At 42.0% G+C, this 22,256-nt stretch overlaps 1 protein-coding gene across 1 annotated transcript in view; it reads left to right on the top strand.

The window, feature by feature from the left end:
* The first annotated feature begins 576 nt into the window (after positions 1-576).
* Positions 577-22,256, top strand: part of ACBD3 (acyl-CoA binding domain containing 3) — a 38,618-nt gene continuing 16,938 nt past the window's right edge. The window contains exons 1-3 of the mRNA XM_047754938.1: positions 577-929; positions 19,851-19,992; positions 20,610-20,750. Of these exons, the coding sequence (XP_047610894.1) occupies positions 644-929; positions 19,851-19,992; positions 20,610-20,750 (569 nt within the window). The 5' untranslated portion in view covers positions 577-643. The remainder of the gene's footprint in view (positions 930-19,850; positions 19,993-20,609; positions 20,751-22,256) is intronic.

The raw sequence follows: 22,256 nt of genomic DNA, 5'->3' as shown, positions 1-22,256 counted from the left end.
ATTTTTTGTATTTTTAACTTAACAAGGGCCCCACGAATTCTATGCGCTTCGGTTCCCACAAAAACAGGATCTGCCCTTTCAAGAGAGCCTCAGAGAAGCCACTGAATCCCTCTGTAGCCTGTTTTTTTCTTTAATCAAAAAAAAAAAAAAAAGCATTTGGCAGGCATTTCCTAAGAGTTGCAAGAGTTCCGTCAATCACGCAATTCTCTACAAATGGGCAGGCTCTGTCGGGAGGGTTAGAGGGCCCGTCAGCAGTCAGCCTCCCGCACAGAACGCACAGGCGGCATGTCTGACGCCGCCCTTGCGGGACACCGGGGGCCGAGGGAAAGAACTGTGGGGAGTGCGGGCACTGGGCCGTAACACCCTCATGTCCGAGAGGAACAAGGGCCAGAGGCGGACCGGGGGTGTGTGGGAGCAGGGTACTTGCGACCCGCGGGGCTGGAGTGGGACGGGGCGGGTGGGCGCAAGGCCAGCCCCACAAATGGTCCCAGGGGGCGGGGCACCAGACTGCAGCCCCTCTCCGGGAACTCGAGATCCTCCTTAGCGGCGGAAGTTCCGGTGTCGGCAAGCGGAGGTCAGAGGTCAGCAGGAAGTCGATACGTGGCCGCCGCCTGTCCCCGCCGAGGAGGCGAAGTAGGCGGAGATGGCGGCTGTGCTGAACGCGGAGCGACTGGAGGTCTCCGTCGACGGCCTCACGCTAAGCCCGGACCCAGAGGAGCGGCCCGGCGCGGAGGGCGCGCCGCTGCTGCCGCCGCCGCTGCCGCCGCCCTCGCCTCCCGGGTCCGACCGTGGCCGAGGCGCCGCAGGGGAGCAGCCAGAGCCCGGGGAGGCGGCGGCTGGGGGCGCGGCGGAGGAGGCGCGGCGGCTGGAGCAGCGGTGGGGCTTCGGCCTGGAGGACCTGTACGGCCTGGCGCTGCGCTTCTTCAAAGGTGAGCGGGGCGGGCCCCACCCGGGTGGGCCCCACCCCCGCCGCAAGTCTTGCCCTCACCCACCGGTGCCGCGACCACTGCTACCTGAGCGGGGCTCTGTCCTTGGAGGTACCCGAAGTTTGTCGCTGCCTAGTTGGCGACTAGGTCACACCCCTAGGGACCTGGAACCTTGGTTTAGCAGTCCGGGCCCCGCCTCTCCGGGTTTACCGGGGCATGTTACCTGATTTGGCTTCTCGGTTTGCCAGGAGCCCGGGTAGAAGAATGAGCCCTCTCTCTTTCCCAGAGGTTACCATTCTGGGCTTTTTTTTTTCCTTTAAACCGTCTCATTCCTTTTCCGATTTTTTTTGTTTTGTTTTGTTTTTAATGTCTTGCCACGTCAGAACCACCAATTTTTACCCTCTTTTTCCATAGTGGAAGAAATCTTTCCGTGGGTTCTATACATACCCTTTGCATTCATTTGAGTGGGACTTGACCACCTGGCAGTATTATGTGGCAAAGAGGGAGAAGTATTAAGCTCATCTCCTCTAGCTTGTCAAACTCTAAAGAGAAGTCATGTCCACTATGTTCTAGTAACTTCTGAATGGTGAAAATGTTACCTTGTAAGCAATGCCCAAGAGTGAGTTCTCAGATTAAGGCCTAAAAATATCTTCTGTGCTTCTCACAGTATTAATTGTAATAAATCTTGTCTTAGGGTGAGTATGTGGTGTGTGGGGTTTTTTTTAATTGGGTGATTCACTTAGTCAGATGGTGGTGATACCAGTCACATGACCTAGTCAGTGGGAAAGACTGACGAGAAGCCAGTTTGATTCTTAGAGATACTTAGATCTCGTGGGCCGATGGGCAAAAGGAGAAACGTGGGCCAATGTACTTTAAGAGTGGTTGCTAGGTTCTGGATACATTCCAGAACAGCGTGTTTATGACACTTTTCCCAAAGGAAGTACTTTTGCCAGCGTATATCTTACTAGCTGAAGTTAAGTCGTTCAGTGCAGTGATGTGTGCAAAAGTCACTTATTTTTTTTCTGAAAATAACTTTAATTGTGCAAACTAATTAAAGTCTCTCATAAATGTTCCAGGATATTTGGTCACTCCCCAGTCATTGCACTTATTAAAAGGTTTACTCTTGAAATACTCAATTGTCATTGCATAATGAGTTCAGCCCTCTCTAGGCTAGCTGTCTTGGGGAGTTGGTAGTGGCTAATGGGTTTTGGATCACTTGACCCTTAAGTCACTGGCTTGAATTTATAGAGTTTCTTGAGGTGATGGTGCAGTTACCACTTACATAAAAATCTGAGGGTTTCTGTACAGTTCAGATAACTACACTGTTTTTATTCTTGAAACTTATTTTTCCAGTGTATAGTAAGTAGAATAATGAGTAAGAATACAAAATAATGAACTTCTAATCCTAATTTTTGCCCCATAACTAACAAAAAATAAATGGATAATTTTATCTTTTGAGCCTGTCTTAATTGAAAACAGTAGTACTATCTTTGAAAGATTAAAACAATGTTAGTGTGCAGTAAATTAGCATCACTTGGGAGTCAGGAAGTTCTGCATTCTCTACCATGTACTCCTAAACAATTTTCTGTTTCAGATTTTGTTTATGTATAGATATATGTGTCAGGATTAAATGAAATTTGACATGTCAGATTAAAGAATTAGTGGTCTAAACCTAACATTACTTTAGCATGTTTGTCAAGTGGTAGGACTTGTAGGGGAAACCTGTGATTTTATCAGTCACCATAGCGAAAAAACCTACATTGATAAGTATGGTTCACCAAGTTCCTGAGTTAAGCTCTCTTAAAAGGAGAAATAGGAGTTCTTGTGTGGCACAGAGGAAATGAATCCGACTAGTAGCTATGAGGACTTGGGTTTGATCCCTGGCCTCGATCAGTGGGTCTGGGATCTGGTGTTGCTGTGAGCTGTGGTGTGGGTTACAGACTCGGCTCAGATCCCACATTGCTGTGGCTGTGGTGTAGGCCAGCAGTTGCAGCTCTGATTGGCCCCCGAGTCTGGGTACTTCCATATTCGGCAGGTGTAACCCTAAAAAAAAAAAAGGAGAAATAACAGTCTAGCAGTTAAAAGCTACCTTTCTTCATGAATCATTACTTAGTTAGCAATGGAGAAGCTAATAGTTAGTATATGAGGTGCCTGATTGTAGGGAAAAAGGAAGGAGCTAAAAGCAGTCAGAAGAATTAGGGAAAGTGAGGTGAGTCTGGTGTTGCTGCCTTTGTTTTAACGTGTGAATCTTTCCGGTGTAATATTTGGCATCTTTATCATTCACGGACCTTAATAAATCATTTTTTCCTGGGTTTTTATCTCACATGAATTAGAAATAACATTGCATTATTATCTTTTGCTCTAGAATAAATAAGAATTTTGAAAGCATGGACTTTTTTTTTCCATTGAAAATAACTTGGATTGGGAAGCAAGAATCCTGTTTCTCCTTCTATTCCAGTCACAGTGATCATAGGCCAGTGATTGAACCCACTGTGTCACCTACCTACCCTCTTAGTTTTATGAAGGTAAAAGTAAGATAATAGATGAAAATACTGGAAAATGCAAGTTATTAGCATTTTACCATCTAAGCTCCAGACATTGTTGAATCCTTATTTTAAAGTTTTATGTTAGGTTATCACTACAAATGAATAGTATATTCCCTTTTGCTATTAAGGAACTTAAAGTCCAAGAGGGGAGTTAAAGACTCAGTGGCCACTGCAATACAAGGTAGAAGATCCAGGGAGCAGATATGATTCCAGAGAACGGGAAAGGCCAAGGTCCATGAAAAGACGAGGCATGTGTGTCTGGGAAATGGCCAGTAAGGGGTAGGTAGTTTGATGGAGAGAGCTGGGAAAGTAAGTTGTGTCACATCCTTGGAAGACCTTTTTTTTTGTTGTTGTTGTTGTTGTTATTGTTGTTGTTGCTATTTCTTGGGCCGCTCCCGCGGCATATGGAGGTTCCCAGGCTAGGGTTTGAATCAGAGCTGTAGCCACTGGCCTACGCCAGAGCCACAGCAACGCGGGATCCGAGCCGCGTCTGCAACCTACACCACAGCTCACGGCAACGCCAGATCCTTAACCCACTGAGCAAGGGCAGGGACCGAACCCGCCACCTCATGGTTCCTAGTCGGATTCGGTAACCACTGCGCCACGACGGGAACTCCCTTGGAAGACCTTTGAATGCCAGTGTAAAGAGCCTTATTGTCAATGGACAGTGAAGAACCACTGTAGGTTTTTAAAAGGAGGAGCAGATGCAGACTGTTGCCTTTGGAGTGGATAAGCAATGGGATCTTGCTGTATAGCACTGGGAACTATGTCTGGTTACTTGTGGTGGAGCATGATAATGTGAGAAAAAAGAATGTATACATGTATGTGTGACTGGGTCACCTTGCTGTGCAGTAGAAAACTGATAGAACACTGTAAATCAGCTATAATGGAAAAAATAAAAAATCATTATAAAAATAAATAAATAAATAAAAGGAGGAGCAAAGTTGCCTGATTCTAGTTTAGCAAGATTAAGCTGGTTTTCTTATCTTTGGGTTAAGGTCTAATTTGGTTGGCTTTATTACAGCTTTTATACTTGCTGGATAGAGTTAATCTGGGGAGTTGTGTTTGTGTTTGTTTTTTGGTTTTTTTTGGTGGCGGAGCCTGTGGCATTCAGAAATTCCCAGGCCAGGGATTGAACCACAGCCACAGAAATAAAAATGCCGCATCATTAACCCACTGAGCTACCAGGACACTCCTATGTTTTGTCTCTAGAGTTCTTAGGGGTTAATTTTTCCTTCTCTAATACTTTATTGCCTCACCACATTAAGCTGGTGGATGGTTGCATTAATTAAAAATTCCAGAGTAATAATTACCACCAATTATTGAGCAGATGTTCATGAAGCGTTAGGTACTATTTTGAGCAGTTACATATATGTATTATTTTATTTAATCCTCTACAAGCCCTTCAGTGAGGTTATTATCCTGGTTTCTTTGTCTTGCCCCAGGCTTCTCAGTTATTATTAGTAAGAGGTAGAGTTGGTTCTGTCTGATTCCAAAGGCAGTTTTTCCCACTACTATTGGAGATGAAAAGCAAATGCCCTAGCAGTTAAGGATCCAGCATTGTCACTGCTGTGGCTCAGGTCACTGTTGTGGCACAGGTTCAGTCTTTGGCTCAGGAACTTCTAGATGCTCAGGCATGGCCAAAAACAAATGAAAAAGCACATGGGAACCTAGTTTTTTGATGATGTTCCTAGGAAAATATTCAGAACTACCTACTTATCACATTTTGCAACTTCTTTAATTTATTTGCTTAAAGATATTAGGGGCTATTAGAAAGATGCATATTGTTTTTCTATTCATGATCATTTTATTCAGAGTCTCTTTAGATAGCTGGAAAAGTGTGAGAGCATCATCTACTCTGAATTTCTATATAACATCACTATCAGTTTTCAAGTTTTGATTGTAATGGAAAAATCCCCTCCAAAAACTGAAGTAAATGTGTCCATCAAAAATATTGATATGCTAAATCTCATTACTACTAATACAGTATTAGATCTTTTGAGAGGCCTGCATTTACCTAACATAATGATTGTTTTTTACTCTTGTAAATTGAAAATGGAGGTGTTGATTCATTAGGGATTGAAAAATGATGATAATCTAATTGTCTTTCCTTTAGTGTTAATACTTTTTCTCACCTGCTACTTGATTCGAGGTACACCTCAGATAGGAAAGGAAAGATAAATGCTTCTTTCCCATTTTAGTTTTCAAAGTAATGAGTCATTTCCCTTAGCAGCCTCAAAAGGTGGCATTTTAAAAAATATCAATATGTACTCATCCATTTAATAAACCTTTTTCTTTTTTGGCTCTTACTCTTGATACTTATATTGTACCATCTTTAGCAAGTGGTAGCCTTGTCAGATTGGCTTCTAAGTTCCTTTGACATTGCCTAATAGTCTTCCACAGCTTCCTTGCTGTCTGGTATGAGATATTCCAGATTCATCTTATACATTTCTTGCCTCTGTAGGCATCAGCTGTTTCTCCAAAGAGACATGGTTCCTTTGGTGGGAAGTGGCATTCAAAGAGCCATGATCTGGGTGTTAGCAGTGGGTGCCCATTGCTGCTGGGTTGGTTGTTATTTCAGTAGACAGGTCTAGGGGGTGTGTGTGTGTGTGTGTGTGTGTGTGTGTGTGTGTGTGTGTAGGGGGTGATTAGTTTTTGAGGATATGATATGTGAAAGGAAGCTGTAGTTGAATTTGGAGAGACTTAAGTCTTGAACTCAGTTTCTCTATGGAATTGTTAATGCATTTCCACTAGTATTGCTGTCCATTAATTCCAGTCCACTGGTAACTCTGTTGTGTTACTGTCACAGGGGCATACAGGATGGTTCCATTTCCTTTTGTCTTCTTTAAACATATGCATCTCCAAGAACTTTTTTTTTTTGGTCTTTTTTTGTCTTTTTAGGGCTGCACCTGCAGCATATGGAGGTTCCCAGGCTAGGGGTCTAATCGGAACTATAGCCACCAGCCTACGCCAGAGCCACAGCAATGCCAGATCCGAGCCACATCTGCGACCTACACCACAGTTCATGGCAACACCGGATCCTTAACCCACTGAGCAAGGCCAGGGAACGAACCTGCAACCTCATGGTTCCTAGTCAGATTCATTTCTGCTGCGCCACAACGGGACCTCCTCCAAGAACTTTTATAAATGATTCCATTAATGTTTTAAAATACTCTACAGCTGTAATTTGTTCCTTGGTAATGTATATAATTAGTGTGTGCCTCCTGGACTTAAATGGACTAGCCTCAGATAATTTCAGGTTTAATTGTTACTGTTGAATATCTATTAAATTTTGAATTTATTTTTCCCTTCTTTCTTTATTGTCATTATTCTTAAATATAAGGGTATAGCATAGGAAGATGTATAGATCTAAGAGACACTTAAAAGAAAGAAAATTAGGAGTTCCCGTCGTGGTGCAGTGGTTAACGAATCCGACTAGGAACCATGAGGTTGCGGGTTCGGTCCCTGCCCTTGCTCAGTGGGTTGACAATCCGGCGTTGCCATGAGCTGTGGTGTAGGTTGCAGACGCAGCTCGGATCCTGAGTTGCTGTGGCTCTGGCGTGGGCCGGTGGCTGCAGCTCTGATTCGACCCCTAGCCTGGGAACCTCCATATGCCATGGGAGTGGCCCAAGAAATGGCAAAAAAAAAAAAAAAAAAGACAAGAAAGAAAATTAGGAGTTCTCTGGTGGCTCAGTGGGTTAAGGATCCAGCATTGTCACTGCTGTGGCTCAGGTTTGATCCCTGGCCCTGGAACTTCTGCATGCTGCAGATGTTCTCCTTCCCCCTGCCCCAATAAAAAGAAAAGAAATTATAACCACTAAGAATGGTAATGTCTTTTTTTGGGGTCACACCCATGGCATGTGAAAGTTCTCAGGCGTAGAATCAAATCTGAGCTGCAGCTGCAACCTGTACCACAGCTTTGTCAATGCCAGATCTTTAACCCACTGCACCGCAGTGAGAACTCCACTAATGCCTTTTAAACATCTGCTTTTTAAATTTTCTAGTTCATACAAGATTCAAGCTGAACTAAAATTTTCATTTTAATACTGGATTCAATGATATGTTTACATATGTGTAATAATGTGTGTGCATGTATATATATTTTTTCTTTTTATGCCCATACATGCGGCACGTGGAAGTTCCCAGGCTAGGGTCAAATTAGAGCTGCAGCTGAGGCCTATGCCACAGCCACCGCAACACTGGATCTGAGCCACATCTGCAACCTATGCTACGGCTTGTAGCAACGCTGGATCCTTAACTCACTGAGCCAGGCCAGTGAGCCAAACCCACATCCTCAGAGTGACACCATTGGGTTCTTAATCTGCTGAGCCACAGTGGGAACTCTTATATATGTATATTTTAATGTAAGTGATTTTAACATGTGTCTTAGGCCTCCCCTTTATTTACTGCACATGCAGAAAAGTACACAAATAAGTGATCCTTGGAGAATTTTTAGAAAGTGAATACACTTTGGTAACCAATACCCAGAAGGAGATAATGTTTGCTTTTATCAGCTAAAATGAGAGCTACTCTGGCTCAGTATTTAGGAAGGTGAGGTCTGAAGTTCTACTCCAAACTCAGAGTTTACTTCTCCACTACTCCAGTACTCTACTACTTGGGGTACTTTTTCCTAGTTCTGCCACTCAGTTGTTTAAACTCTGCCTTCCTTTACCTGAATTGTTCTAAGAGCTATAAATTATATATGTGCGTGTGTGTATAATTTTTTTTTTTAAAGAGCCACACCTGCAGCATATGGAGTTTCCCAGGCGAGGGGCCGAATCAGAGCTATAGCTGCCGGCCTACGCCACAGCAGCATTAGATCTCAGCTGCTTCTGTGACCTACACCACAGCTCACGGCAGTGCTGGATCCCTAACCTACTGAGCGAGGCCAGAGATCAACCCGACATCCTTGTGAATACTAGTTGGGTTTGTTTCCACTGAGCCACCATGGAAACTCCTCTATAAATAAGCGCTTACCAGAGAACCTAGCAGTGGATATTCTGTGACTGCTTATGTTATTGAGGAGGAGAGATTACCAAGAATTTATTATGGAGTGTGTTGAATTAATGAGGGAGAAAATCAACATTTATTAAGCACTTTGTACAGGCTGTGCAGTTTCCAGAGTTTTATATTCCTTAACTCAGAAATACTGCATTGTATTATACTTTTTTACAAGTAGTATAGGAGTTTATCAGTCCATTTTTTCTCAGTTGAACATGGAGAGATGTGGTCTTGATTTTAATACTTCTAAAAAATGGGTTTTATTCAAAGTGTATTTTCTGCTAGGCAGCATTGTGAGAGGGCCGTGAAAGAAAACAGATTTGAGCTTAGGCTGCTTTTGTGGAAATACATATCTAGACGGGATAGATGGTCCTGCTAGTCTTCCACACAGACAGTCTCTGGATGCTGCTCTCAGTTTGAGGCATCATCCTTTAGGGTTAAAGACAAAGTGGAGCTCCTTCAGAAGAGAACAGCATGTCTAGTGTGGGAATTGAGGTCTCTGCCATCATTATCATAATGACTGCTGTTTAGTGTCTGCTCTATGCAGGCCCTGTACCAAGACATTGAAACACGTTGTTTCTAACCCTTGCAAGAAACCTAAGGAGAAGTTACTATCTTCATTTTATTGATAGCAAAACTGAGGCTCAGAAAGGTTATCTGTTTCCATGTTAAATACTTAGTAAATAGCAGAGCTGAAGTTTAAACGCAGATCTTTAGGAGGTATGTACGAGTGAATAAGCTGGGGATACTCAGCCTAGAAAATAGAGAACTCGGGGCAAATGTGATATACGGTATTTTGAGGCTTTTTTTGAGGTCTTATTTGTTAGATATGTTTTATTTATTGCTGAGGACTAGAAATAGACCCTAGGAATAGAATTGAGAGAGATCTACTCAGAATCGAGCTAAAAATCATAGCTATCAAACATGGAATAGACTGGGATGATGAATCCCCATCAACAGGAAGTGTTCAGGCATACGTTAGCAATTACGGAGTGAGTTTGCTTTGATTTCTTTATCTTACTCTTTTATGTATCTACTTCAGGTTTTTTCTTTGTTGTTACCATGTGGCTTACATAAAATATTTTATAGTTATACTCAGTTAAGCTGATAACTTCCATAGCATACAGAAACTCTATACTTCACTCTCACATTTTAGGTTATTGATGTTACAGTTTACATTTTTTTTTTGTCTTTTTGTCTTTTCTGGGGCCTCTCAAGCGGCATATGGAGATTCCCAGGATAGGGGTCTAATCGGAGCTGTAGCTGCCAGCCTACGCCAGAGCCACAGCAACACGGGATCCGAGCCTCGTCTGCAACCTACACCACTGCTCACGGCAATGCCGGATCGTTAACCCACTGAGCAAGGACAGGGACCAAACCCGCAACCTCATGGTTCCTAGTCGGATTCGTTAACCACTGTGCCACGACGGGAACTCCCAGTCATCTATCTTTAATATCTTTTCCAATCCATAGATTTTACTGACTTTCATTTCATCAAGTAAGGGCTATAAGGAACATTGAAATAATTTATTACATTCCTTTATCTTTACCTCTAGAGAGAAGAGAAAAATATTTCTCAGTAAACTTATGCTAGCAATTGACATGTGAGACTAATAACCTTTTGTATAATTAATTTTGGGTGGAAGGGTAATCTTTCAGAGCCTTGGGTTGGTAACTGATTATAACAGTATTATCAGATTATGCTGTTTTATTAGAACTGTAATTATGAATTCAGTAGGAATGTAATCTAGAAGACATTTCTATATTTACTTGGGAAAATGTGTTTTATACATTGTATTACTTTCCTATTGTTTCTGTAACAAATTACCACCTAGTGACTTAAAACAGCAGGTACTGGGAGTTCCCTAGTAGCCTAGTGGGTTAAGGACTTGGCATCATCACTGCTGTGGCTAAGGTCATTGCCGTGGTATGGGTTTGATCCCTGGCCCGGGAACTTCCACATGCCACAGGCCATGGGAAAACAAAAAACAAAAAACACCCCAAAACAGCACATACTGTTTTATAGTTCTGGAGGTCCGAAGTTCAAAATTGGTCTCGTTGGATTAGAATCAAGGTGTCAGCAGAGCTATGTTCCTTCCAGAGGCTCTGGGAGAGAATCTGTTGCTTGCTTTTTCCAGCTTCAGGAAGCCACCTTCATTCTTTGGCTTGTGCCCCCTTCCTCTGCCTTCAAAGCTAGTGGCAAAACATCTTCAGATCCCCTTCTGACTCTTTTATCTCCCTTTTCATTTTTAAGGAGTCTTCATGATCACATTGGGCCCACGTGGGTAGTCCAGGATAAGGTCAGCTGCAACCTTAATTCTGTCTGCCATCTCATTTCGCCTTTTTCATGTGACCTAACATATTCACAGGGATGTGGATTCTAGGGTCTAGGATGTAAATATTTACTCGTTTTACTTTTTTATCAAAGTGGAAACCAAGGCAATTTAAAAGGTCAAGTTGGACTATACAACTTACACTGAAAAATAGCCATCCCTTCTCTCCCAATACCCTCTCCCCTGAGGCAGAGCGACTTTCCATTATTTTAACTGTTTCTTCTGGTATTTGTCTCCATCTTCCTGCTGCTTTAATTAAAAAGAAGAAGAAGAAAAGTAACTTACATATGTATGCCTCCCTCTTCCTCCTTCCCAAACTCCTGATTTTTTTTTTGTCTTTTTGTCTTTTGTTGTTGTTGTTGTTGCTATTTCTTGGGCCGCTCCCGCGGCATATGGAGGTTCCCAGGCTAGGGGTTGAATCGGAGCTGTAGCCACCGGCCTACGCCAGAGCCACAGCCAAACTCCTGATTTTATGATATCACATTTTGTGATTAAATCAGTGTCGGTTGTTTCTATTTGTGTTATTCATAGCTGAGACAGATCACACACTTAGATTATATTTTGGTTCTTTTTTTTTTTTTCTTGCCTTTTCTAGGGCCGCTCCCACGACGGCATATGGAGGTTCCCAGGCTAGGGGTCTAACCGGAGCTGTAGCAGCCGGCCTACGCCAGAGCCACAGCAACATGGGATCCGAGCCGCGTCTGCAACCTACACCACAGCTCACGGCAACGCCAGATCCTTAACCCACTGAGCAAGGGCAGGGACTGAACCCGAACCTCATGGTTCCTAGTCGGATTTGTTAACCACTGCGCCATGACAGGAACTCCATATATTTTGGTTCTTATGAACACTCTTTGTCTGTTGTTTAGAGGTAATTATCATTTGTCTTTTTTGTCCTCAGGTAAACTTTTTTTGGGGGGCTTGTCCACAGCATGAAGTTCTTGGGCCAGGGATCAAACCTGTACCACAGCAGCAACCTGGGGCTGTAGCAGTGACAATGCTGGGTTATATTCTTCTGGACTTCTTTTTTTCCTGTTATAAAATTTCTTTTAGACATTTTTTCCCCATGTTAGGAGCTTTCTCAGATGTCTGGTGATCCTTGGCTATTCATTCTTGCTAATGGATAAGGCACTGGACATCTAATTGTAACCTGAGTACAAGGTTTTATTGTAGCTGGTGAGGCAGAAGTTTCATCCAGGAACCCTCAATGTCAGTATCTTTCAAATCAGTATGTGCAGTTCTTTTATTTGGGGCCAGTTTTTCATGAAAGTACTCCTGTTTCCTGCCTGGGATGTCTGAACCCAGTTGCTAGCATTTAGGATCTAGAGAGGAGAAGGGAGGGTGGGCGAAGTTGTTTATCATTCACTAGGGTCACTTTCATTGCATTGCCCTCTTCAGTCCTGAAGTTCAGTCTCAGGCTGGTGTCCTCCTAGCTGGAGCATCTGTGATGTGTTCCCTAGTGTATGCATCCACCTCTACTAACATAGCAGCAAGGTAGCCATCTGCCTGCTTAGTCGGAGGTGGGGTATCTGCTTCCTAGATAGACTTTAAACCAATTTTTAGCTAGATTCCAGCTTTTAAAGATGGTGCCTTCAATTCCTGAGCCTTTCTAGGGTCCTCTAAATTGCCTTCCTTTTTCCTTTTAGTGGAATTTCATCGAGGATCAGATGTAATTATGTGTGTTCAGTTCACCATGTTTAGTGGGGAGTTTAATTATTTTCTAGCCTTTTTATTGAATTGTTTTAATATCTGGAAATCATTTGGCTTTTGTATTTACTTCTTTCTCTAGTCTAGGGTCAGCAATTCAGTAAAGGACCGGATAGTAAATATTTTAGGCTTATGGACCATATGTAGTCTCTGTTCATATTCTCTGTTTTTCGTCTATTTCTGCTTATTGTTTTACAGTTCTTAAAAAAGATAAAAACCATTCTTAGCTCACAAGCCTTAAAAAAAACAACTGTAGGCTGAGTTGGTCAAGTTTGCTAATCCCTGCTTTAGTCTGTCTCCTTTAGGTAAAATAGATTTGGGGGGCAGGGGTAAAAGATTTTTAACCTGAGTTTTTGGTCTTCAGTTTTATAGAAAATGAACTTTTTTTTTTTTTGCCTTTTTGCCATTTCTTGGGCTGCTCCTGCGGCATATGGAGGTTCCCGGGCTAGGGGTCGAATCGGAGCTGTAGCTGCCAGCCTACGCCAGAGCCACAGCAATGCAGGATCCAAGCCGCGTCTGCGACCTACACCACAGCTCACAGCAACGCCGGAACCTTGACCCACTGAGCAAGGGCAGGGATCGAACCTGCAACCTCATGGTTCCTAGTCGGATTCGTTAACCACTGCGCCACGACGGGAACTCCGAAAATGAACTTTTTAATGTAATTGTTGCTGAACAGATGCCAGAAGTGATCCCTTTCAGTTCATTTGATTGGAAGTAGCTGGCTTTATAGTCACACTTCTCCAGGTAGTAGAAGTAGTCATTTTCTACTTCTCAGTGATGCCTTTTCACACACTTGCACCTAGAAATAGCTCTGCAGCTTCTTTCCAAGCATGTTTATGTTTGTCTTTTTGGTTGCCATAGAAAGTGGTATTCCAAGTTAATGGAATGAAATAACTGTAATAGTTAACTCAGTAAGTACAGGGACCTAGAATGATGCCTCTGTTCCTTTTCTGGCAGGACTGAAATGGCTTTCCTTTAGGAATATGGTTTGGCTAAAGTTTTTTTTTTTTTTTTTTTAGCTATTTCTTGGGCTGCTCCCGCGGCACTTGTCTTTTGTCGTTGTTGTTGTTGTTGCTATTTCTTGGGCCGCTCCTGCGGCATATGGAGGTTCCCAGGCTAGGGGTTGAATCGGAGCTGTAGCCACCGGCCTACGCCAGAGCCACAGCAACGTGGGATCTGAGCCACGTCTGCAACCTACACCACAGCTCACGGCAACGCCGGATCGTTAACCCACTGAGCAAGGGCAGGGACCAAACCCGCAACCTCATGGTTCCTAGTCGGATTCGTTAACCACTGCGCCACGATGGGAACTCCATGGCTAAAGATTTTTGAGTTTCAGTAAGGCCTTTTCTGTGCATGCAGTTATGGTAGTTATAATGTCTTTCCCGATAGCTTCCTCACATTACCTTGGAACCATCTCTAACCCAGGAAAACAAATCCTTGTGATGTGTGAACCAGAGCCATCTGAAGAGGAAAAGAGAAGTAGCTTTTTGTAATGCTTTAATAGTCTGGGTAATGATATTGATTCTGAGAGGTTTTCATTTTCTGTTTCTGTGACATTTAAAGCATCAACACGGTATGGACTCTCCTATACTAAAGATGGTTGAGATTCTTAGCCCACTCCTCCTGGCTTTTGTATCTTCCTCAGGAGAAAATAATTGATCTAACATCACCCCAAAGGCTGAAAGATAAGTTGCCTATCTTTTTAAAAAATGTTTGCTATGGAGTTCCTGTTGTGGCTCAGCAGGTTAAGAATCCAACTAGTATCCATGAGAATGTGGGTTCATTCGATCCCTGGCCTTGCTCAGTGGGTTAAGGATCCAGCATTGCTGTGGCTGTGGTGTAGGCCCGAAGTTGTAACTCTGACCCCTAGCCTGGTAACTTCCATATGCCACAGATGTGGCCTAAAAAGAAGTTTGTTAAAAAATTTTAAAAAGCATATTTGTGTTTGATATAAAAGTGCATATTCATATGGGAGGAGTTTTCTTATGATGCAGCGGGTTAAGGATCCCACGTTGTCATCACAGTGGCTTGGGTTGGCTGCTGTGGTGTAGGTTCAGTCCCTGACCCAGGAACTTCCACATACTGCAAGCGTGCCCGCCCCCCCCCCGAAAAAAGAGTACATATGTGTATTAGAAATCTGAGAGAGTAAAAAAAATGAATAAAGAAATTAGAAGTTCTCTGATGGCTCAGCAGGTTAAGGATCCAGTGTTGTCACTGCTGTGGCTCAGGTTGCTGTAATGGCTTGGGGTTGACTCCTGGCCTGGAAACTTCTGCATGTCTCAGGCACAGCCAAAAAAAAAAAAAAGAAAGAAAGAAAGGAAAAGAAAATCTGTAATTCAGAAGTTTCTGCTGTGACACAGTAGGTTAAGAATCTGGTGCAGTCTCTGTAGCAGCTCAGGTCGATGCTGAGGCTTGGGTTCAATCCCCAGCCCAGGGCAGTGGGTTAAGGATCCCACGTTGCCTCAGCTGTGGTGGAGGTCGAAGCTGCAGCTTGGATTGACCCCTGGCTGGGGAACTTCCATATACCACAGGTGCAGCCCCCCGCCCCCCCAAAAAAAAAATCTGTAATCCAATCTTTCCAAAATAATTATTAGTATTAATATTTTAGTATGTTTCCTTTTCTTTTTTTAGTTTTTTCTTTTAGTTTTTTTGTGTGTTTTATTTTATTTGTGTGTTTTATTTTTTGAGATATTTTTGAGCCATTCAAGTTAAGCAACTAGAATAATGCTTAACTTGAAGATTCAGTAATAGAATTTAAAGAAAAGATTATGGAGCAGTTCTTAAAACTAGCAGACATGTAAAAGATTCTGTGGATTGGAGTTCCAGTTGTGGCACAGGGGAAACAAATCCAACTGGTACCCATGAGGATGCAGGTTCGATCCCTAGCCTCATTTAGTGGGTTAAGGATCCAGCGTTGCTGTGATCTATGGTGTAGATCGCAGACGCATCTCAGATCCTGTGTGGCTGTGGCTGTGGCTGTGGCTTTGGCTGTAGTTGTAGTGTAGGCTGGCAGCTGTAGCTCTGATTCAACCCCTAGCCTGGGAACTTGCATGAGCCTTGAGCGTGGCCCTAAAGAGCACACACACAATAAAAGATTCTATGGAAATGCCAGTCAGATTCATGAGACTGCTCCTTCTCACAGAAATACACCTGTGCAATCAGTTTCCTCTTTGGAGAGATTTGTTGGGCATGGTTTTGGGAGGATACATGTGAACAAAGCCTGTGCTTAGCGCTGATGTTCATGGCAGTGAGCAAGTGGATTTGATTGCTTGACCAGAACTAACACTTAAAAACATATTCCTCTTGAAAAATCCTTAATGGATTGGCAGTATAGTCATAATTCTGTCAGGCATAAGAATAGCGGATGTTAAAATGACATCCAGAGATCCAGAAACTACCCTCCCTTTGTTGATGAGTCACCTTTCAAGGTCAAGGTTAGACTAACACCTTGCTAAATAATGGGTCCAGTTTCCTTGTTTACTTACGTTTTCTTATGGTCCCCTGCTTCTAGTCTGCACTACTGAATGTTTGAATTAAAGGAGGAGATGTGGCGTTCCCATCGTGGCACAGTGGTAATGAATCCGACTAGGAACCATGAGGTTGCAGGTTCAGCCCCTGGACTCGCTCAGTGGGTTCAGGATCTGGTGTTGCTGTGAGCTGTGGTGTAGGTTGCAGATGTGGCTCAGATCCTGTATTTCGGTGGCTGTGGTATAGTCCACAGCTGTAGCTCTGATTGGATCCCTAGCCTGGGAACCTCCATATTCCCCGGATGTGGCCCTAAAAAGCAAACAAAATAAAACAAAATAATTATAAATTTAAGATAGATGGTAAAGGTCATGGGGACCTTTACAATTGGAGAAAGGAAGAAAAATTTTTTAAAATGAAATTGGAGGGAGTTACTGTTGTGGCACAGTGGTTAACCAATCCGACTAGGAATCATGAGGATGCGGGTTCGATCCCTGTCCTCGCTCAGTGGGTTAAGGATCCAGTGTTGCCTTGAGCTGTGGTGTAGGTCGCAAACGCAGCTAGGATCCCTCGTTGTTGTAGCTGTGGTGTAGGCTGGCGGCTACAGCTCTGATTAGACCCCTAGCCTGGGAACCTCCATATGCCTTGGATACGGCCCTAGAAAAGACCAAAAAAAAAAAAAAAGAAATTGGAGAAAGACTTTTTTGGTTAAAAGTTGTCACTATTGTTATACATTTTTTAACAACCTAACACCTTAGAATACAGAGTTGACTAGCTAATTTTGTACGAAAAATCTTAATTTTTAAAAGAAAGATCTATATGTGTAATCACTCATTTTTACATGGTTGTAAACAATATATATTTTATTTATTTATTTATTTATTTATTTACTTTTTAGGACCTCATCCGTGGCACATGGAGGTTCCTGGGCTGGGGGTCACAATGGAGCTACAGCTGCCAGTCTACACCACAGCCACAGCCATGCAAGATCTAAGTTACATCTGCGACCTATACCGAAGCTCACTGCAAGGCCGGACTCTTAACCCATTGAGCGAGGCCAGGCATCAAATCTGCCTCCTCATGGCTATTAGTCAGCTTTGTTTCTGCTGCGCCACAACGAGAACTCCCTAGACGTGTGATAATCTTGTTCTAAAAGCTTTAGAGGAAGTTCCTGTTCATGGTGCGAATTGTTTAGTATTGTTTGGTCAGTAGCAAAGACAGATGGCAGGTCCACAGGTTTCTGACTTGTTTCAGTTTTTATTAATAAGGTCAGTGCCACAGTTTTGTCTTTATTTTTTTCAAGTATTACATGTTTGTTCTTGTTGAAAAAAAATTCAGATATATAGGAGTACACATACATAATTCTCATCAGTTTCCACCCTTTTTTGCCAGTCACTACCCCAGAGGCAATACCTCTTAACAGTTCAGTTTGTTCTTCCACATATTTTCCTTTGAAAGATTAAAATGCTTCTAGTTTTAAATTATCCAATCACCACCTCCTAATCTTAGCCCTCTCCCACTTGCTCATTCCTCTTTAGTGTGACTTCTTCTAGATCTTTTTCTTTGCATTTAACATTCATGTAAATGTACCCATAGATTATCTACGTGGCTGTGTTTACGTGCTGTATTTCATCAATTCTGACTTACTTTTATCTTACATACTATTAAGAAAGAAAAACTGCCGGTTATACCTGTGAGATACCATAGACTATAAAAGCTAATCTGATTTTAGAGACGTTAAAGTATGGGTGAGGAGAAGTACTTAGAATTAAGGATATATATATATTTTGTGCCATGATTGTATGTAATTTCTTGCAGCTTGTATTTTTCACTTAACAGTATTTCCTTTACTTTGCTTCATTTATACCATAGGCTGAATACACCATATTACTTAGCTGTGCCCTTATTGATGAACTTTTAAGTTAACAGTAGCAAAACAGTGCTGCAATAAATATCTCTATATCCACCTCCTTCTCTGTGTTCGGAAATGCATTTCAAGGGTAGATGATGAGAATTGGCATTATTGGACCATAGGACATTGACATTTATAATTTTGAAATATATTGCCCATTTCCCCTCCAAGATAACTTAACAGTTTATACTTTCAACATTAGTGTATAGAGGAGGTACCTCTTTGTCTCCTTCCTACCAACTCTTGATGTTATCTAACTTTTTTTTGACAGATGTGGTGGCAGAGAGCATCTTAGTATCTAATGGTTTCAGTTTCCATTTCCTTGATTAGTGAGGTCGAATTCTTGGGATGCTTATTGTCAGCTTCTATTTTTTTTCCTTCTCTTGAGTTTCCTGTTTATATTGTTTTAAGTCCTGCTCTTCTGTGATCATCATTGATTTTCTTTTGGTGACCGTTATGTATGTGGATAAAATATGTAGGCAACATATGCTACTTTCTACCTTCTTTTTTGTTTGTTTTGAAATTTAGTAGTCTCTTATTATCATTAGAATCAACCAGTAACTAATACTGCCGTTTATCAAAGAAGTAGAACTATTTTGTAAGGATTTCCCATTTTACCCACACCCAGTTTCCTACTACGACTTTTGTTGGTGGTGGTAGTCTAGACTTTACAGGTCAAACTGGCTTCACTTGTAATTACCCATGGGAAACCTGCCGGAGCCAACCGTATAAAGGAGGGAAAAGGATCTAACAGTTATTCCCATTAATACTCTCCTGTTACCTCTGAGGTGGCAGGGGTCTCTTCACTTTATTGATGAACAGGCTAAGTTAAATGGTCCTACAGCTAGGAAGTATTTTAAACTATTTGAAAAATAATTGTTGAACATTTTTCTTAGTTGTAATAAATGTCAGGTAGCACACTAGCACGTGTGTGCCTGACTGTAGCTTGACGGATTGATTTCGCTGTAGTAGTTTTTTCTTTTAAACTATAGTTGATTTACTCTGTGTAGTAGTTTTACCATAAATATTAGTACTTGGCGGAGTTCCTGGTGTGGCACAGTGGGTTAAAGATCTGGTGTGGCTGAAGCGGTGGCATAGGTCACAGCTGTAGCTTGGATTTGATCCCTGCCCTGGGGACCTCTATATGCTGCAAGTGTGGCAAAAAAAAAAATTAGTACTTGATTTTGTTTAAAAAATTAATTCATCATAAAGTCTTCCTTCCTTCCTTTCTTTTTTGTCTTTTTAGGGCTGTGCTTGAGGCATAGGAAGGTTCCCAGGGCTAGGAGTTGAATTGGAGCTGTAGCTGCTGGCCTACCCCACAGCAACAGCAACACCAGATCCGAGCTGCATCTGTGACCTACACCAAAGCTCACGGCAACGCCAGATCCTTAACACACTAAGCAAGGCCAGGAATTAAACCTGCGTCCTCATGGACGCTAGTCAGATTTGTTTCCTCTGAGCCACAATGCAAGCTCCTAAAGTGTTTCTCTGTTGGCTTTGACTGTTATTTTTATTTATTTATTTATTTTTAAGGCCACATCCACGGCATATGGAAGTTCCCAGGGTAGGGATCCAGTTGGAGCTACAGCTGCCGGCCTACACCACAGCCACAGCAACACCAGATCCGAGCCGCATCTGCAACCTACACCACAGCTCAATGGCAACGCTAGATCTTTAACCCACTGAGCAAGGGCAGGGATCAAACCCACACCCTCATGGTCCCTAGTTGGATTCAGTTTCTGCTGCACCACTACGGGAACTCCATTGACTATCAAAATTTAGTACTTGAAATAAAAACCTCACTATAATAGTGTTTATATATATGTATGTGTATATATCTTTCTATCTCACAATTTGTGACATACCTTATAGCAAAAAAAAAAATTGCAACATATAATGCCTAAAATTATATGTTTTGTCAGTGCTAATTGTTTTCTTTTTATTATTCTTACAGAAAAAGATGGCAAAGCCTTTCATCCAACTTACGAAGAAAAACTGAAGCTTGTGGCACTGCATAAGCAGGTTCTTATGGGTCCATATAATCCAGATACTTGTCCTGAGGTTGGATTCTTTGATGTGTTGGGGAATGACAGGAGGTAATACTGTTTTATTGTATAATGAATTTAATGAGAGTAATGTTGAAAGAGTACAAAGTGAATTGGTTAACATGTCAATAGCTGGCTCCTTAGCTTTAGAATAAGATCTAAACGTTTTTGCTTGCAGCTTCTGGAGTCTTTGGATGTGTATCTGTCTTTGGCTTGGAGATATTTAATATTGTGGAAGACGTTTACTCATCTGATTATGAACATATGATTCTCTAAATAATATTGAAACAGCCATTTACAATATAGTAATTGATTCCCTTTTTGGGATATGTGCAGAGTTGTGACAAAAAAGAATTTAGTAAGCATTTTATTTAGTTAGACTAAACTGTGATATAAGAAACATAAAACTTTGATACCCTTCTGCTGGTCTGGAAATTATCAGCAGTGTAGTTAAATTGTAGTTTACGACAGTAGGTTTAGTTTATAGGTGGCATATCTAATTTAGTAAATCAGTACATGCTTATTGCAATGAAATTTTGAACCTTTTGTTTATAGTAGAATCATTCTTTTTAGTAATAATTGAGATTTGTTCATATTTAGGTTTAAATTAAATCAAATTCTCATTTTTTTAAAGAAAAGAAAGTAACTTTTCTTGTTATCTTTTACAGGAGAGAATGGGCAGCTCTGGGGACCATGTCTAAAGAGGATGCCATGGTAGAGTTTGTCAAGCTCCTGAATAGGTGTTGTCATCTCTTTTCAACATATGTTGCATCCCACAAAATAGAGAAGGAAGAGCAAGAAAAAAAAAGGTGAGGTTTGAGGTCATAAAGTTCTTTATCCTTGTGTAGCCCAGTATACTGAAGCTTTTGCTTTATGGAGTGTCTGTTCTAAATCAAGTGTCTTATTTTTTGCTCTTTAGGGCTGCGCTTGCGGCATATGGAAGTCCCCAGGCTAGGGGTCTAATCGGAGCTACAGCTGCCGGCCTACACCACAGCCACAGCAAAGCAGGATCTGAGCCGCATCTGTAACCTATACCACAGCTCATGGCAATGCCAGATCCTTAACCCACTGAGCCAGGTCAGGGATTAAACCTGCATCCTCATGGATACCAGTCGGATTTGTTTCCACTGAGCTACTGTGGGAACTCCTAAATCAAGTGTCTTTCTTCCATTGGACCTCTGCTTTTTTTTTTGCCGGCATGCAGAAGCTCCAGGGCCAGGTATCAAACCCATGCCACAGAAGCAACCCAAGCCACTGAGATGACAGCGCCAGATCTTTAACCCACTGCAACACAGTGGGAACTCCAGGATCCCCGATTCTTACAGCAGTGGGTCAGATTTTCTGATGTGAGCAGGTATTTATTATTTTTAGTTTTGAGGGGAGGGGGTTTGCTGGCTGGCTATACCTTTGAAAGGATCCACCCATCTATCATGGCGGCATTCCTTTTGTGTTACTACACCAAGTGTCACAGTGAGCTCAACCACCCTTCCTCCTTACTCTCTGGTCTGATACACCCTTTGCTGCTTACCTCCCTTGGGTTTCTAGAATATTCATACTCCCAAGTCATGGCTATCACTTGTACTACGTGGTAGGCCTTGTTTATATAGGTGTTTGATATTGGCTGTGGCTTGCAGATGGCTTATTATTTCCAGAGGTTGGAGGGGCAACTATTCAATGTGCTGTTTATGTTTATAGGATTCTCTCTCATGATCGTGAACTCAACAGAATTATAATTGACACCTTATTTATCTAGAAGTTATATTTTCAAGAACTTTTGATGGATTAAAATTTCTAGGTAATGAAAATGAAGCTTTAAAACCAAATTTTGGAGTTCCCATCTTGGCACAGTGGAAACGAATCCAACTAGGAACCATGAAGTTGTGGGTTTGATCCCTGGCCTCGCTCAGTGGGTTAAGGATCTGGCGTTGCCTTAAGCAGTGGTGTAGGTTGCAAATGTGGCTCAGATCCCTAGTTGCTGTGGCTGTGGTGTAGGCCAACAGCTGTAGCTCTGATTCTACCCCTGGCCTGGGAAGCTCCATTTGCCAATGGTGTGGCCCTAAAGAAAAAAGCAAAAATAAAATAAAATGAAATAAAGAATTATAAAAGTATGGTGGTCAGAGGCCATTTACTATGAAGATAAACTCTCCATCACTGTATTATGACATATAATTTTTATGTTTGTAGTTATAATTTCTGAGTTATCAAGAGACAGAGCACTGGATATAAGTTATTCCTCTTTAAGAGGATAGAAAATGTCTTAATATATTTCCAGAAGATATTTATCCAAAGGAAGATAGTTTATATCTGAAGGAAAA

Source organism: Phacochoerus africanus, chromosome 12, assembly GCF_016906955.1.
Source record: "Phacochoerus africanus isolate WHEZ1 chromosome 12, ROS_Pafr_v1, whole genome shotgun sequence".
NCBI lineage: Eukaryota > Metazoa > Chordata > Mammalia > Artiodactyla > Suidae > Phacochoerus > Phacochoerus africanus.
Note: the sequence above shows the minus strand (reverse complement) of the source record. Positions and strands in the feature narration are given on the sequence as shown.